This window comes from Anomalospiza imberbis, chromosome 2 (assembly GCF_031753505.1).
Source record: "Anomalospiza imberbis isolate Cuckoo-Finch-1a 21T00152 chromosome 2, ASM3175350v1, whole genome shotgun sequence".
Taxonomy (NCBI): domain Eukaryota; kingdom Metazoa; phylum Chordata; class Aves; order Passeriformes; family Viduidae; genus Anomalospiza; species Anomalospiza imberbis.
This window is the reverse complement of record NC_089682.1, coordinates 45,134,695-45,151,591: the sequence shown is the minus strand read 5'-3', so window position 1 is coordinate 45,151,591 and position 16,897 is coordinate 45,134,695. Positions and strand designations below refer to the sequence as shown.

Genomic DNA, 16,897 nt, shown 5'->3' with positions numbered 1-16,897 from the left:
ATTTCCACTGGCTGGATTTTTCTCTAATTAACACAGGCATTTTTGTATCTAAGTGGGCTTTGGCCCAAGATGTGTAAGTTAATTAGTGACAGTTAGATGTATTTAAGCAGTAAAAAAGCACTAATTTGCCACAGTCACTTTAACAGAAGTGCTTGGTACACATCAACTGCTTAGTTTGGGTCAAAAGTAAGGACCAAGGGATACATATTCCTTATCATATCTACCCCAGATAAGTATTACCCAAGTCGTATATCTCTGAGGAAAAACATAATTAAATCTTTGTAAGTGTTAAAGCAAGTTTCTTCATATAGTTAACTTGCTTAACACAACTGAAACAGCTGATGGCAATGGAGTTCCACTTCTAAAGAACTCTTCAAATGAGTTATTTGAAATTCAATGATTTTTAAATTTTTAAATAGCAAGGCTTTTAAAATACAACACAATAAAGTTGAGTTTCCTGAAGTTAAACTCTACACCAGGCTACTGAAACATCTGGCCATTTTTATTTTGAAATGATGGCTTGACTTCAACCATGACAAAGACCCCACCCATATCCTGATATAATCACTAAGAGCTTCAGACTATTATTCATTTTAGGAAAACCAAAATTATCAAGAAGCAGAAACATTTTCATAGGTTTTTGTTATATTTCCAATTATGTGGATCCCAACTTTAGGCATATTTTAATATATGGTTGAGATTTTTACCCCAAAACCTAACAAATTTTTGTACAATTTAGGCTGACACAGTTTAGGATGTAGTGCATATTTTCACAAAGCAATTCTATCTCAGTAGCTTGAGGAACATTTGCATGTAATCCACCAAGAATGCATTAAAACCCATGACACAGTGATTTTCATCTAAGTTCCATGAAAGCATCATATGGAACTTTGCAGTTCCATGTACTGCTTTATGGAACACTTGGACAGGATCTTCCCTGCAGTAGTTATTAGGATTTGTTACCATTTGCTTTCCTGTGATATCTGCAGGAAATAGTTGTATATTTTGCAAAAACCCTCACACATTTTGGGTTATTACAGACTGTTACATTAAGATTTCCCATGAATGAATCACAAAAGGGAGGCTTTATGTAAAGAAAACAGCCCAGTGGACTGGCACACTCTTCTGTAAGCCTTCCACAAAAGCATTTGGAAATATTAAAGTTCTCATATGGCTGATGTTTTTCTGTGAAGTTCAGTGTTTAGCAATCTAAAAGCTAATTACTGCGATAAGGAAAGTATTATTTCTCCTCCCCCCCAAATGCCATAATCAAATAAAAAGATTTCATTCAATCTGATTCTTAGTTTCACCATGCAATTACATAGATCCTACTGCAAGATTGTTTTCCACCATTATTTTCTTTAACACATACCAACTTGCATTCGCTTCACTGAGCATTTCTGAGATAATCCAATCCCATTAGAGGCTTCACAGAAATACTCTCCAGTGTCATTCTTTGTAACTGTATTAAACAGCTGTTAAGAAACAGTCCAAAACCATTATCAGAACAGGGGGAAAAAATCCTGTAGGATAGAAATTTTGACATGTCAATGTAGATTTGTTTGTTTTAAACAAATGAAACCCAAAAAATCCTGAAGGCAAGTAAGAAATTCTGGTCCATTTCAACCTTGTAACAGCTCCCTAGTCACATTCCCTGGTCCTTCAACTTCTACTTGTTGCCTAAGAGGTTCCTTTAGATGGACATTTAACTCAGTGGAGTGTATCTACAAGGAAATTAATTTTCAGTGGACAAGAACTTTTAATAATAATAATAATAATAATAATAATAATAATATCCACTTTTTTAGATGGTCTCTAATTTCAGAATACTTGAAATCAAAGTTTCTTCATTTTGTCAAAACAACAACCCCATTAACTGATCCTTCCAAAAACTTGACACATACTACTTACGATGCATTGTCAACTGAAATTTTTCAGAAGTAAAGAGTCGTTTGGGTGGTTCTCAACGCTCCAAAAATGTACTTTGTCTTCTTCCAGTAGAAAAATGCTAAACAATACTATTTATCAAATACTACTACTGTAAGAATGAAAATGAAATGAAAATGAGACTGTAGCAGGACATCTCCCCCCACTACAGAAGAGCTTATCTCTTGCTTGTTAGTTGGTGCAATAACTCAGAGCATCTTGCTCTCACATGAGCCTCACATGAGCCTTGGTGAAGTAACTCAATCAGGACTCAATCTTGTAGTGAATTATTTCATTGCCATGGGATCGATGATTTCAGCTGACAGTGGAAGAAGATGTGGGAAGACAAGCTGGAATTTCTGACTGACATACACTTCACAAATTATAAAAGCTACACCATTATTTTCACAAAGCAGAAATCTTCTGCACATTCCCTGGAAATGTGTGGGGTCTCCTCGCCAAAATCAGTGCCCCACTTTGTGGTTAGTCTCCTGGGGGCTGAGTGTAAGGACTCTGTGTATGCTATCATCAATTTGGGTGGTAAGTTACATTGACTCCTAACCTATACTATTTCCTTGCTAGCTGTAATATAGGTACCTTAATGTCATGCACTGTTTTATAGAATCTACTAGAAGTTCTTTTATTTTACACTGTGCAAATAACTGTTTAAGGCCTCTTGTCTGTTACTTTCTGCCAATTCGATAAGTAACTCATTTTATAACAGACCTAACTGTTCACTCTTATGAACTTGTGAGCCAGAGTGATTTAGGTGCAGGTCACCTAAGTAGAGCTGCTGCAAAAAATCTAAGCCTAAGGCAGGGCTTTTCTAAAGCTCTCACTTGATCCATAACAAAGAGATGGATAGAAACTGACCTCATGTCAATTCCAGTATTTCTATTTTCTTAATTATTAGACCTGTTAACTGTTTCTTTTTAATGTATGCCATACTTAGATATTTTCAGAAGTGATTAGTAAGTTTGAGTAGTCCACCTGATTTCCGTGGTGAGCATTCAGAACATTTGAATGCTTAGTCATACTTCAGTTTCCATGTTTGATTTTGCACAACAGTAGTGTTCTTAGTACAGCTCTTTACTTCTGAAAAATCTCAGCTTCCTAAGTAACATCAAGTTCTTTTGAAGGATCAGCTAATGGGGGAAGAATGAGAGAGATAGCCAGCTCTGAAGGAAAATAAAACCCAACATCACAACCCACAAAACAAACTACAACTAAAACTAAGAACTAAGCTTACTTACAGTCCCAACTCATTCGCACTGACTTCACAGGTTCTGGATGGGAACTTGTAAATGGCATTTGTTGTAGATGTTGGTGAACCCAATGGGAAGAATGATAATGTCTGACTTACTTCAGAAGGCTGAATGATTTCTTTATTATAATTATGCTATGATACATTAATATACTATATAAAAGAGGATACTAAAAACTACATGCTACTCTCTCTAACTATCATATCTAACTCACTCACAACTCGTGACCCTGTTCTCCAGAGTCCAGACACAGGTGGATCCGATTGGCCATCAGGCCCAAACAATCCACCATGCTCTAACCAGGCATTCGCTGCAGGTAAAAAATTCTCCAAACACATTCTACAAGAGAAAAACAAGGAGCAGAAATAGAAATTTTTTCTCTTTCACTTTTCTCTGTGCACCTTTTTAAAAATCCTGAGAGAGAGAAAAATGTGCTTGCCACAGCATTGGATTGCAGAGTTTCTGTACTGCCCTGAGTGCTGCACTCCCCTTGAAGTGTGTGAAGCTACTATTCCAAATTTTAAGGTTCTGTCAAATATATCTCTGTTGCCATACCAAAACCTCATTCTCACCTGGCACTAGTTTACCAACTGACAAGGTAAAATTTGTCATGTATTTCTAGATTCTCAATTATCACTACTGCAGCCTTGCACCTCACCCAGTTTGTGTGTATCATGCAAAGTCTATGGCTTGTCACTGGTTTGAGGCAGAAACCACCGTCTACATTTCTCAGCACATTTCAGCATGACATTGACCTCCAACAAAGACTATGTGAATTTTTGGATTTAGACCCCTGTGCATAATTTTACTGAACAGTAAATTTGGTCTCCTTGATAGCTGTCTATGACAGAGTTGGTTATTACACTTACCAGAGTGCCAGACTTTTTATTCATGGTGTAAGTTATGTTTGCTGCTCTAGCACTGCCTGTTCCTGTCTTCTCCAGCAAGGCAACACCATTCTTGTACCACTGGTACTCAGACGGAGGGGAGCCCTCAGTTTCCTTACAACTCATCTGCACGACCCTTCCTGTCATTGCGGAGCTCGGTATCTCACACACTGGAGTAGTCGGAGCAACTGGACAGTGAAATTGAACTTGTTACACACGTACTTATAATGTCCACATGTGTCAGAGTCTGAAATAGTTCATGCCTCAAACACTGATATAAAGTTTTGCCCATTATAACAAAAACTGTATAAAGAAGTTACAACCAAAGAAGCCTCCCTAAAGATACCTGACCTGGACTTTGGACTGAAAGTCAAAGTGCTGAGATTAAATAAAGTGAAAACTCATTCTTCAATCACCTGAAACAAGCAAGTAAGCAAGGAAAAGAATGTGAGCCAAACCCAGCAGCCATGCTAAGAATCATCTCAGGCTTGCTTTGGAGTGAGGGAAGCCGTAGACTGTCACTGATAGTGGAGACAGGAATGCGACATATACACACCGAGGTTCATGCAGCAACAGCCAGAGTTTATTGATGTGTGCCCTCTTATATAGGGGCTTTGAATTTCCCACGCTTACAGATATTATTGGTCAAAGGTCTTAACTCTGCACAGCTCACTGGCCAATGATACAGGTACATTCCTGGTTCAAAGGGATTGGCTGGGGTCCCCTTGTTTGAACTTGAATTCAGCCTATCGACTTAAAACCTGGGGACTTGTTTACTCCTTATTCTCTAACAAGCGAGGCTGGTCGAGTTGTTATCTGTTATGGCCTAATTATCTGTGCAGCTATAGACCAGCTATAGCTGTCACAGTAGCCCACAGACCCATTTGTTGGGAGCAGGTTTGCACAGCTTTTCCCCCCAGCCGATGTAGGGGAAGAAATTTCGGTGTGTTGTAACCTCTGCTCAGGGGCAGGGAACCCATCCTCCCTTACACAAACTGGCTATGGAACCCCCAACCTTGGGAAGGCCACATCCATGGGACATTCACGTGAGAGGCAGCTGGGGGGGTGCCTTAATCCATCAAAGGCCCCCAAAGTGCTCCCCAGTGTCATTCCTGAAGCCTTGCACCACAGGACTGCATGTGATGCAACAAACCCAGCATGCTGTAAGAGAAAATGGCAAATTCCCTCCGCCACCCAAGGGAGGAGCCTGGATTTTCCTACCTAGCCTGAGTGTATATTAACCAATTAAATTCTATGCTTTTAGGGGGAACCTTCACCACCAAGAAGACCAGCTGGAGAGGATCAATGAAACACCATTGGGATCCATGGAGTGGTGGTATTTTCCTTATTTAGTCCCTGTTACTCTCTGTCCCTCCCACCTATTTCTTATTTCTCTCTCTCTCTCCTTCTCTCATGTATTTACTATTAAATAAACTCCATATTATTGTCACCGGCATATGGTCTCGTTTGCACCTTAATTTGGGCAGGGGCATTTCTAAGAACTTTACTAATGGGATCATGGTAACATGACAGAAGGCTGACAGTCATTGTGAGGAGGTGAGCACTTGTGCATGTTTGATAACTACCATATCAATGAAATGATGTGTAGGAGAAGGGCTGGAAGGCACAATCCTGCTACTGAGAGCACAGTAAAATTTATGAGTTGCTAAAAATGAAAGAGATGCTTACTGCCAGCCTCCCCCCACCATATGCTGTGTCATCCTGTCTCCAGGCTGTGCACTTTCATCCAACCCCAGAGAGTTTGTTTCACTTTATTTCTTGTATGCAACCTCTTGTTCACAGACAGATGGGATAACTCGGAATCTGAAGTTAAGCAACTGGCCCCTTCCCTACCCTAGTATTTAAAAATGTAAGCGAGGAAGAGGAAAAAGAGTTTTTGTATTAAAAGGAGTCAAATTTTGAGAAGTGGATGTCAGAAAGATTCACTGAAACATCAGCAGTCATCATAGGTACTTTATAAACCCCAGTCTGAGGACCAAAACCAATTGGTTACTACATTCCAGTTTAAATTAAAAATGAACATTCGCACACACAGATGCAGGAGAACTGTTTGTTCCTTCTCCTATGAAGATGAACATCTCTTTTTTAATTTTTAATATGTGAACAGAAACTTAATTTTTTATTTTTTGGTACTTAACATTATATAGAAGAAAAATAATGGTGAAGAGGCATCCATGGAACATTAAAAGAACAACTGACAACTAGTATTGATAGTTTTTTTTTAGTTGATATTAAGATAAAAAGCAGAGATAAAGAAAACCAAATGAAATACTAATTCACATTAGCTTTCAAAAAGGTTTGTAAGCAACACATGCTCCCACCCCACCCTTTCTCCTCTGGCCTTGAAGATTTCAACTTTAAATTAAGAAGTCACATTTAAAACAGACAAGCTGTTGGGAAAGTAGAAGAAAGTGGGGTTACCTCATTGTTGATGCTAATCAGAAGTTCATGCATTTATCATCTTTTATGAAGAACTTAGAAACTTCATGTATAATTTTGAATGATCAATTATTATTAGTTTTAATAGGACAAATATAGAATCTACAAAAGCAAATATTTTCTTTTGTCCCTGTACAGGTAAAAAAAGAAAAATATTGGCCTCCACCACTCATCCAGTGCAACAAATACCAAACCCAATGTGAGAACAATGTGCTCACTATTCACTTTTCCATTGATTCCTTAACTGGGAAAGAAAACAAAGACCCAAAAAGAGCAACTGCTCCCCAGCAGGCACCACCACCTCTCCTGTAAATAAAGTCCACTGATTGCCAGCTCTCTGGCTGTCATTGCAAAAATACTCTCTCCTTCCAAAACCAGGACGAGACTGTAACATATTGGAACGAACTTCTGCTTGTGAATATTTGATAAGTGTTGACAGATGCTGACTTTCCAGTGCCAAACACCATGATCGTCTTATCCAGATTCTCAGTCATTGAGCAATTTTAGTTTTGAGAACTGAAACTCACTTTGATTTAATAAAACCCTAGTTATGTCCCTTTCTAATGCAAGTGTGACTTTTGCCAAGCTGTTTTGTGATGTTGTAGAAAGTTTGTGTGCAAGTGTGTTTATAAACCCAGCCTGAAGAAGACCCAAAAACCCAGCAGCCACACACTGTGTGGACAACCCTAACCTTCAACATCCCAACACCTCATCATCCAGTTTCTTTAAAAAGCCTAAGTAATAAAGTTTGTACCTAATACTGTGAGAGTAATAGTAGCCTCTCCCAGGCGTTGCCCCTCTTCACTCTTGGCACTGATTTCACAGCGGTAGGTCCCCGAATCCCTTCTAGTCACATTCCTAATTCGGATTCCAGTATTCAGCATCTCTGCTCGGCCTCGAAGATCACCTTTAGGGAGAACAGACAGAGAGGTTTCTGTTCTTTGCTTATAGAATCACAGAATCACAGAATGGTTTGGATTGGAATGGACCTTGAAGATCATCTTGTTCCATCCCCACTGCCATGGGCAGGGACACCTTCCACTAGACCAAATTGTTCCAAGCCCCATCCAACCTGGTCTGGAACACTTCCAGGGATGGGGCAGCCACAGTTTCTCTGGGCAACCTGTGCCAGTGCCTCACCATCCTCACAGGGAAGAATTTCCTTCGTCTATTTCCTCTGTATATCTAACCTAAATTTCCCCTCTTTCAGTCTGAAGCAAATATCTATGGCTCACTGGCTTATTCTGGAATCATGTACAATTTATTGATATTTTACATCATATTGTACATGAAACTATTGCTCATTTGTTCAGTGTTAGTTACCTATCAGCAAAGAGCAATATGTAATCCCCTTCTCAAAACAGTGTGAACCTTCCATTTAGTCCAAAAAACCACCTTCAATTCAAAAAACCTCCATCTACCATACAGTATCCACTTGGATGATGGAATGCATTTTTCTGCAGGTGGTTCAAGAAAATACGTATAGCAGTATTGAGGTGACTGAAAGACATCCACTAGAGGCATGGCAATCACTAACTTAATTACCTTAAAGAAAAACTTGTGAGTGAGACCACACCAGGGAATTTGACATTTTAACTTGGCAAGAAAAACTTGATGGATTTAGCAAAAACACGGCCATCTGACTTCTTAGAATGAGTAAGTCTTTTTAATTCTACAGCTTATTATGAAAGTTACATGAACACACAGAAGCATGAGTCCCAGTGTTTCTCTAAATTAAATATATGCAGAAAAAAACAAGTTCATCAAGGTCAACACATCTACAAGCTCTACAAACTAACAAAATCTCTGTGCTTTTATTTTATTTCTCAACCTTTGTTTATTGTGTACAATGTAACAGAGACTCATGTTCTCCAACACACAAAGCTGAAGTCCTTTTCAAAACATACAAAGAGAAATTCTACTTCTGAAAAGAATACAAATAATTTATAATACACAGCTGAGTTTATATTTTAGGTCTATAAAAATGCTGCATTATTCTGAAGCCTCCTGCTTCCTGCTTTACAGGAGGCTTCAGAAACCTCTTTTTAGGATAGGAGTGCAGAGCCTGCAGTAGTTTAGGGGAGTTTACATCTGCATGTAATTTCACTATTGAAAAGTCCTAAGGAATCTGCAGTACCATTTTTCTTAGTCTTTAATTTTATTATATTTAACTTAATTAAAAGGTAAGTAATAATTGATGATTTTATAAAGAAATGCCTTTTTTCCCCAGAGAAGAATTCTCTTTCTGAAAAGGACAGCTCTTCTATATGAACAGTCAAGAGCCTTCTTCTTCAGTCTTTTTCTTGGTGTTGTTCCCCAAGAAAGAGTCAATAGCTCTGCTAGAGAATGACATGTTAAACCATCCATTTGCAGTACTGTACCTGTAAATTCACTATTGTAGTAGACAAATGAGACTCCTTGAGATTGGATTTTCTTCCACTCTATTCTTAAACTCATCCCTTTCGAAAATTTGTGTTTGCAACTAAGAATAGCCTCTAGAGGGAAGAAAAAAAAAAGGCAAAAGGGAAAATTAGAGATGTTTGTATTGTGTTTGTATGCATTCAGGCTCCCTGAAATTCATGTTCCTCCTTCAAAAGAACTTGAACAGTCAGCAATGGCCAGATCTGCTTCTCAAAGTGATGCTTCTCCAGATGTACACACAATGGGGAAAAAGAAACCAGCAATTTTCTTATACTTCAGTGGCTTTTGGGTTAAACTTCAGATGCTGGGGATTCCCATGCTGGATAGGGTTTATTACTTTCCCCATGTAACGTGGGAATATCTACTTTATCCATTACATTCTTTATTACTACCCTCAGTTTAAACGTTTCTAAGCAGATCATCCCTAAAAAGGGGGGCTCTGACCCTGTTATAACCATATTTTTTGAATTACCATTCTGAATTCAGCATCAATAGTTTTTCTGTTTAAATGTATAACTTAATGGAGATGAAAAATATTCCAGTAAGATGGTTAAAGAAACAAATGCAATATAGACCTTGCTACCTGTAAGATGCTAATTTTCCAATACAGGCCACAATATCCAGAGCAAAAGCCTTTGTAGTTTTGACAAGGCCCGTCTAGCTTTCATAATGCCAACATGCACTGCTCAAACATAAACAACCATCATCTTTCTTTACAGTCTAAACAAATGAGGCTGGAAGGTAATTAAGAGCTGCAGACAGATCTACTCCTTTGCCCTTCAGAGTCTGATTTCCTAGGTCGGCTCTGAAAAGAAACAAAAACCCAGACTGGTAGCCTTGGTGATACCTCATAGGGGAAAAAATATCCAGACTTGAAAGAAAAATTGAGGCAGGAGGGCATTCCTTGTCAGAAACATGTTAAACATGCACTGGCTGTTTTGAAAAACATACTGTGCACTCAGGAAGTCTGAGGTTCCTGACTTCAGGTTGAGTGTATGGGTGGAGGCTTCCTGAATCTTAAGATTTGCTAGTTTCCTTCCCATTTTGTTTTTGTATCCTTCTAACAAAGAAAAACCATAATTCAAGCTCAGCTTGCTTTTGCTACTGGCCTTGTGACAGTTGGCTTGTCAAATGAGCTGGTCTGTATTAGCTGACACAGAGACAGCTCAGCTGAAGTGTTCTCAGCTGAACAAGTCACCTCTGTCTCAAATAAGCTGCCCCTTTCTTGCATGCCACATGTTTTCACTTTAGAAAAAAACCTAGCACTGATGCCCACCCTCTATTCTTATTCAGAGAAAAGGAATGGATAGAAGAAAGGGAGTGTGCACAGAACAGAGACAACATAATAAAATCATCCTTAGTTATAGTTCCCCTTTCCCACTTTTTCTCCACAGTAATGGAGTCAGCGAGAGGTATTTTCCAGAGCAGGTGTACTTGACTTGCATTAAGGTAGATCCACAGGATACCGTGCATCAGCACTGGTACTGCTAGGCCTTCAAAAGCCCTCTGGAATCTTGGAGACATCTGCATAATATTTAATTTGGATTTACATCTGGTCTGGAGGCTATCATTGGCGATAGAATCATAGAATATCTCAAGTTGCAAGGAATGCTAAGAATCAGTGAGCCCAACTCTCTGCTCCTTGCAGAACTACCTAAAACAAAACCATGACAAGGAGTGTCACCTAGATGCTTCTTGAGCTGTGTCAGGCTTGGTACCATGACCACTCCCCTGGGAAGCCAGTCCCAGTGCCTGACCATCCTCCTCTACAGTAAGAGGAGTTAGAGGAGAAAAGGAAAATGCATTTCAGACCAGCTGCACTCAGTGGAATAACTATCGGCCCTACCATTCCTTAGTGCTGCTACACATGGAGAACTTGGCTTGGCATCTGGGCTGTGCTAAACTGATTCCATTCAATGTACAAATAACAAAAGAAAAAATACAAGCCATATACCATATAAAAAGACAGAACCTAATCAAGCTTTAATATTACCAAAAGCATTTCTCTCTGGTTTTGCCTGCCTTGAGCTCTAAATGCATTCTGTCAAGAGAAGAATACTTAACAGAAGTCCAGATGACAATTTTAGAGACCTCTAAAATATTTGATTATTACCTCAAGAAGCTGAATCAGGGTTTAAAGCTGAGAGAACAGGTTTTTTGATCCCGAATTTCCACCTCCACTCCAACCAAATTCAAAAAACAAGCCCACATAACCCACAAACCTCACACTACAGTACTCCCCTTTCTCATCTACCCAGCAAACAGGTTTTCCTCTTTGCCTCTCTAAGTTCTCCACCACATTATTGGAATAAATTTGCTATTTTATATATGACACACACACACACACACACACACACACATATATATATATATATATATATATATATATATATATATATACATGCATATATATAACTATGTAAATAGCCATTACAGCTACTGACAAGTAAAAATAGCCATTAAATTATTGTTATTTACAATTAACTAACTTATATCTGCTCTCTCTAGTCCCTCACTTTTCTGTCTTGTAAGATATTTAATGTTTCTCACATGACACTGTGTGGAAGGAAACCAGGCAGAAGTTACAAGACTGACTCACAAGTCATAGAACCATAGAACAGGTGAGGTTGAAAAGGATCTCTGGGGAGCACGTAGGTCAACTCCACCTTGAGTAAGAGAAAATGGGGACAAGACCAAGATAACACAGAATCAGTGGAGAGATTAGGCACAGGAAAGAGGAAAACAACCTCAATAGCTGCACAGCTTCTGTATTCATAGTTAGCATGTATTGTGTATATATTAAAAATTATCACAACAATGCCCATACTGTACCCTTAAACTCCTCTGCTTTTACATTTTTGTTATCTGTTTCAATGGAGATTCCAGACACTTCAGGATCTGCAAGGGAACAGCAAAAAAAGACAAATCAGCAATAAACATTTGTGATTTCACATGTTTTTGGCAGCTACAAACAATATTTTTGAGACCTCCTCACACTGTACAAGTTAGACATTGCCTACAAGAAAGAGTAAAAACAAAGAGCTAGGCCAGGGCTGGCCTTGAACAGTTCATCTTTTTTCTCCAGGTTCTGGCATCTGTAAAAAATAAATAATATTTCTTTTTTATAATGGTATAATGATATTTACATGCAAGAAGTTCTATATAAACAGTAAACATTTTATGCTATGGTAATGTCTGTTTATTACTGGGGAGACATCTATTAATCCATAAGTATATCTTCCATAACATTCTTATTACAAGGCATTAATATTTTCTGAAGAATACCACTTACAGATTCTACAGAGTAAAAAATATGTACAGTAATTGGCAAGTATCTCAAATTCTTCTTGAAAAGGGAAGGAAGATAATGAAGATTTATCTAGTTTTAACTCAAAGAAAGAAAAAATCCCCATACACTCTTGGATATCTCATTGTTGCATTCCACTAAGGGGGAACTGCAGGGGGTTCTTCTAAAACAGATGGCTGAGGATGGAATTATGTGAAATGAGGCAAGTTATATCTGAGAACCATTTATTGGTAGTGAAAAGGATTTTGTCTTACCAAGGAAGAATAGAAAAGACAGAAAATAAACAAGGAGAAGGAAAAAGAATGGGCAGAGAAAGAGAGGGGGCAACTGAGAGAAAAAATGGGTGTTACTACCAGAACCTCAGAGTGGGCTGTCGACGTCCAGCTGGCAGGTGATGTGTGCACATGCCCCTCCTGGGGGAGCCTTTGCAGCTCTCAGAGCAAAGGCATGGTTCCTGCATAAACGGGCGGCCAGACATGAGGTGAGCAGGCACTCAGGCAGGAGGTGCAGAACTCTGGACAGGGTCATAGTGGAGATCATGGACACAGGCTAGATTAGCGACGCAAGAGTTGAAAGCAGGTGGCTCAGCCAGGAACAAAGAAGGCAGGGAGACGAAGCAGGTAGGGCATCGGGCAGGAACGCAGGTAGGCAGGACAGGCGACAGCTGGAGCATGTGAGGGAGATGAAGTGGTAGGGCAGGACACAGGAAGTGGTCAGCAAGTGTCCAGCCAGGGAGGGGTGACAGCAAGAGAGCGAGGGCAAGCAAAGGCCAAAGAAGGCAAAAACGGGGACAAAAGAACCAGCTAGTCAGGGCAAAATCACAAAAAGCTACTAAGCTTGTGATACAGTTACTTTTATACCCCCTGGCTCCTCCCAAGGTCTGCAATGCTGAGAGGAGATCATTGGCCCAATCCAACACTCCACTGCAGCCCATTGCCCTTTCACCATCTGATTGGAGAAGCTCTCTGGAAGGTCAGTGTCCTTAGTGGTCTCTTACTGATTGCCTATTATATGTGAGATGGTTGCCAAGCAAAGTCACCTGAGAGATGGGGCTTTCCATCTTCTCCTAGCTGCCTCCTGCAAGTAGCACTTGTACAGCCCCTCCCCCCACACCTCCTGTAATTTCAAACAATATTGAGACAGAACTCAAAATTAAATTGGTTCCTCACACTCGTGTATTGGGAGCACTGAAATTCCAGAAAGAACAAGTGAAATAACCACTAGACCTACATCAACCCCCACCCAGCTACCAGGAGTTGGGCACAGGTATTACAATTAATTCACATCAGGCTAGCAAGTTCTTAACAATAGCTGATCACAGTTCTTTACACAAGTCTACTTTTTTTTTCCAAAAAGCATCTCAAGTTCTCTTGGTTTAGTACTAGTTTTGAAGACAGCATGGACACTTCTAATGCAGTCCATTTCCTCTGTCTGCATCAGCCAACTGAACAATTGCTATAGCAAGTATGGACAAGAACTGAGAACCTGTTTCCATCAATGTTTAGAAACTTGGTTAAAAATAGCCTTCTTTTGACTGATAGAAACTAGGAAAATAGCAAGATTAGACATTGTTAAGCACACACCTTCTTCGTCTATCCCTAAGTAATTAATTTCTCTTTCCCCTGCTTAATGGAGGAAGAGTTGCACACACCCTAGCAGATGAATATCTAGTCTTGACCTGAAGACACAAACAAACAAACAATCTCTTGATTCTTATGGCTTTCTTTTAACAGTTGATTACTTTTGTTGAAGTTAGTGCCTCACTTCTGCCTTGAGTGAGTCCATTTGGGCTTTCAGTGCTCAAAGCTTTGTTTGAAGATCTCATCATAGAATCTCAGAATGCTTTGTTGTTGGAAGGGATCTTTAAAGGTCATCTAGTTCAAGCTCCCTGCAAATGAGCAAGAACATCTTCAACATGAGTACATTGCTCAGAGCCCTATCCAGCCTAACCCTGAATGTTTCCAGGGATGGGCCATCCACTCTGTCTTTGGGTAATGTGTATCAATGTTTCACCACTCTCACTGTAAAACCTTTCTTCCTTATATCTAGTCTGAATCAACCCTCTTTTAGTTTAAGCCATTACCCCTTGTCCTAACCCACAACAGGCCCTACTAAAAAGTTTGTCCACATCTTTCTTATAAGTCCCCTGTAAGTACTGAAAGGCTGCAATAAGGTGTCCCCAGAGCCTTCTCTTTCATAGGGTGAACAACCCAAATTTTCTCAGACTATTTTCACAGGAGACATGCCATATCCCCATGATCATTTTAGTGGCCCTCTGGACTTGCTCCAACAGGTCCATGTGCTTTCTATGCTGGGAACCCAGAGCTGGATGCAGCAGTTCAGGTGGGGTCTCACCAGAGTCGGGCAGAGAAACAGAATCCCCTCTCTTCCCTGCTGCCCACAGGGCTTTGGAGGCAACCCAGCACACAGGGGGTTCCTGGGCTCCCAGTGCACATGGCTGGGGCATGTCCAGCCTCTTACCCACCAGCACTCTCAAGTCCTCTTGTAGGGCTGCTCTGTTCATCCCCCAGCCTGGATTGATGTCACTCTGTTATTTTAAAAGTTTTAAAGCTCTTTAAAAAGTTTTCTATGCCTTCTGATGTTTACATATTTCTACTAGAGTTCTCACACACTGTTCATGTAAATGATTGTTTTACATTCTTCTTTGTGGAAGGAGAATTGATAGACTGTTAGTTTAACCAGTGTAGTTAGAGAGGTAGCAATTTCTTCCTCCAATCCACTATCACTTTTATAATTTTATATATTACAAAGTCAGAAATAAAAGTTTCTTCCTTTTACTCTTTTAATCTTATTGTGAGTGCATAAGTTATTTCGTGTCCTAGTGCAACAGACTGATACCAGGGGTTGGCCTGACCCAGGTGGAGCACCTTGAATTCAGTCTTTTTAAACCTCATGACATTCCCATGGGCCACTTCTTGAACTAGTCCAGGTCCTTCTGGATGACAATCAAATCCTTCAAGTGAGGCAACAGCACCACTCACCTTGGTGTCATCAGCAAATCTGCCAAGGGTGCACTCTATCCCTTTGTCTATGTCAATAATGAAGACATTAAACAGCACTGATCCCATACACCATAGTACCCTATCATAGTTTTCTTCTCAATTAAAGAACATTCCTTATGGTTTAAGTCCAACACAACAGAGGGAATTCTTCATTCATTCTGTTCCTATGGTCTTTTTCCTCCTTAATTTTCTTGAGTTTTTTCAGCATCCTTTAAAAATACAAATTGCTGTTCTACAGGTATCTATAATCACTGCCTCTGAGTCATGGAGCAACACTCAGAAATGGTATCTAAGTCTCTGGCATTGTAGCAAGAGTTCAGTTATTCATTCACTGTGCATTGTGTTGGGTTGACCGTGGGTGGCTGCCAGACACCCACATAGCTGCTCTCTCACTCATCCTCCTCAACATGACCAAGCAGAAAATAAGATTAAAAACCTCATGGGTCAAGAGAAAGACAGAGAGTCAGGGAGTTTAGTTAGCAGTTACCATCACAGGCAAAACAGACTAAATTTAGGAAAAAACAATTATATTTACTGCCAGTTTAAAACAGAGTAAATAGAGTAGTTGTGGGAATGTGCTCTTCTCTGCTGCTCATTCTTCTTCATGCTATCCTCTACTCCAGCATGGCCTGCTTTCTATAGGTCACAGTTACTGCCAGGAGCCTGCTCCAACATGGATTCTCTGTGGTGCTTTCTAGCTATCTCACATGCCCTTCCAAATACATGTCCAACAATTCTTGTGTCTAAAAGAACATAGCCTCACCTGACAGTGTAAAGTGACTTTTCATGTGTGCACATTACCAAAAGATCCAAATTGTGTATAGCTATCCTGTCTGTAATATGTTTCAATTTTATCCACTTTATGTTACCCTAAAAAGTTATAATCAGAAGTTTATAATATGAAGTAAATAACACATGAAGAATTCTAGCAATGACATTTACATACTCTGAGAATACTGAAGTAGCAAAAAAAAAAAATATTTGCACTACAAATAGCACTTATAAATTTTTTTTCATCCCTCCAAGAAAGAAAATTCCCTACTGAACTTTAAAGAAAGAAATTTTTTAAATCCTCTGTATAAGCTCCCTCACATCCTGTTAAAACCAGAGGAGGAAACCATTTCTCCAGCTCCTCCCAAAGCAATAATTTCTCCTGCAAGCCCACACACAGCCCAGCTCCTTTTTTTTTCATTCAGGCTTGGTCTAGATAGCCTGGAATCAGCAAGTAACTTTTTAACCTATTAGGTCCTATTTAGATTCATGGGAAAAAAATTAACGTGTCTTTTACCCAAATCATATTTCTAGAACAATACTCCTCTTGCCCCCTCTTCCCCCATATTCTAGATGCCAGTAGTTAACAAATCACATTTATCTATTGAAATAACATCTTCCTTCATGATGGGGAGGAGCATTATATTCTGAGACTCTGACAGCAGCTAACGCTTGATAACATTTCAAAAGGAAGCTTTTCTAGGTGTCCAATGTGTGGATAAAACCATTTATAAATTATTGTCTCATCAACCTCTTCTGTCTGGACACAAAACAGCTCTAGTACATGCAATTCACCGCTGTTTTATATAAGCTGTTTCATGGGCCTGGAAATTTCTC

General features: G+C 39.5%; 1 protein-coding gene across 1 annotated transcript in view; it reads right to left on the bottom strand.

The window, feature by feature from the left end:
- The window catches only part of JAM2 (junctional adhesion molecule 2), a 45,926-nt gene that overhangs the window by 6,890 nt on the left and 22,139 nt on the right, over positions 1-16,897 (bottom strand). Inside the window, exons 2-6 of the mRNA XM_068180678.1 lie at positions 11,792-11,857; positions 8,920-9,033; positions 7,293-7,445; positions 4,061-4,266; positions 1,373-1,475 (exon numbers count right to left, since the gene is read on the bottom strand). Of these exons, the coding sequence (XP_068036779.1) occupies positions 1,373-1,475; positions 4,061-4,266; positions 7,293-7,445; positions 8,920-9,033; positions 11,792-11,857 (642 nt within the window). The remainder of the gene's footprint in view (positions 1-1,372; positions 1,476-4,060; positions 4,267-7,292; positions 7,446-8,919; positions 9,034-11,791; positions 11,858-16,897) is intronic.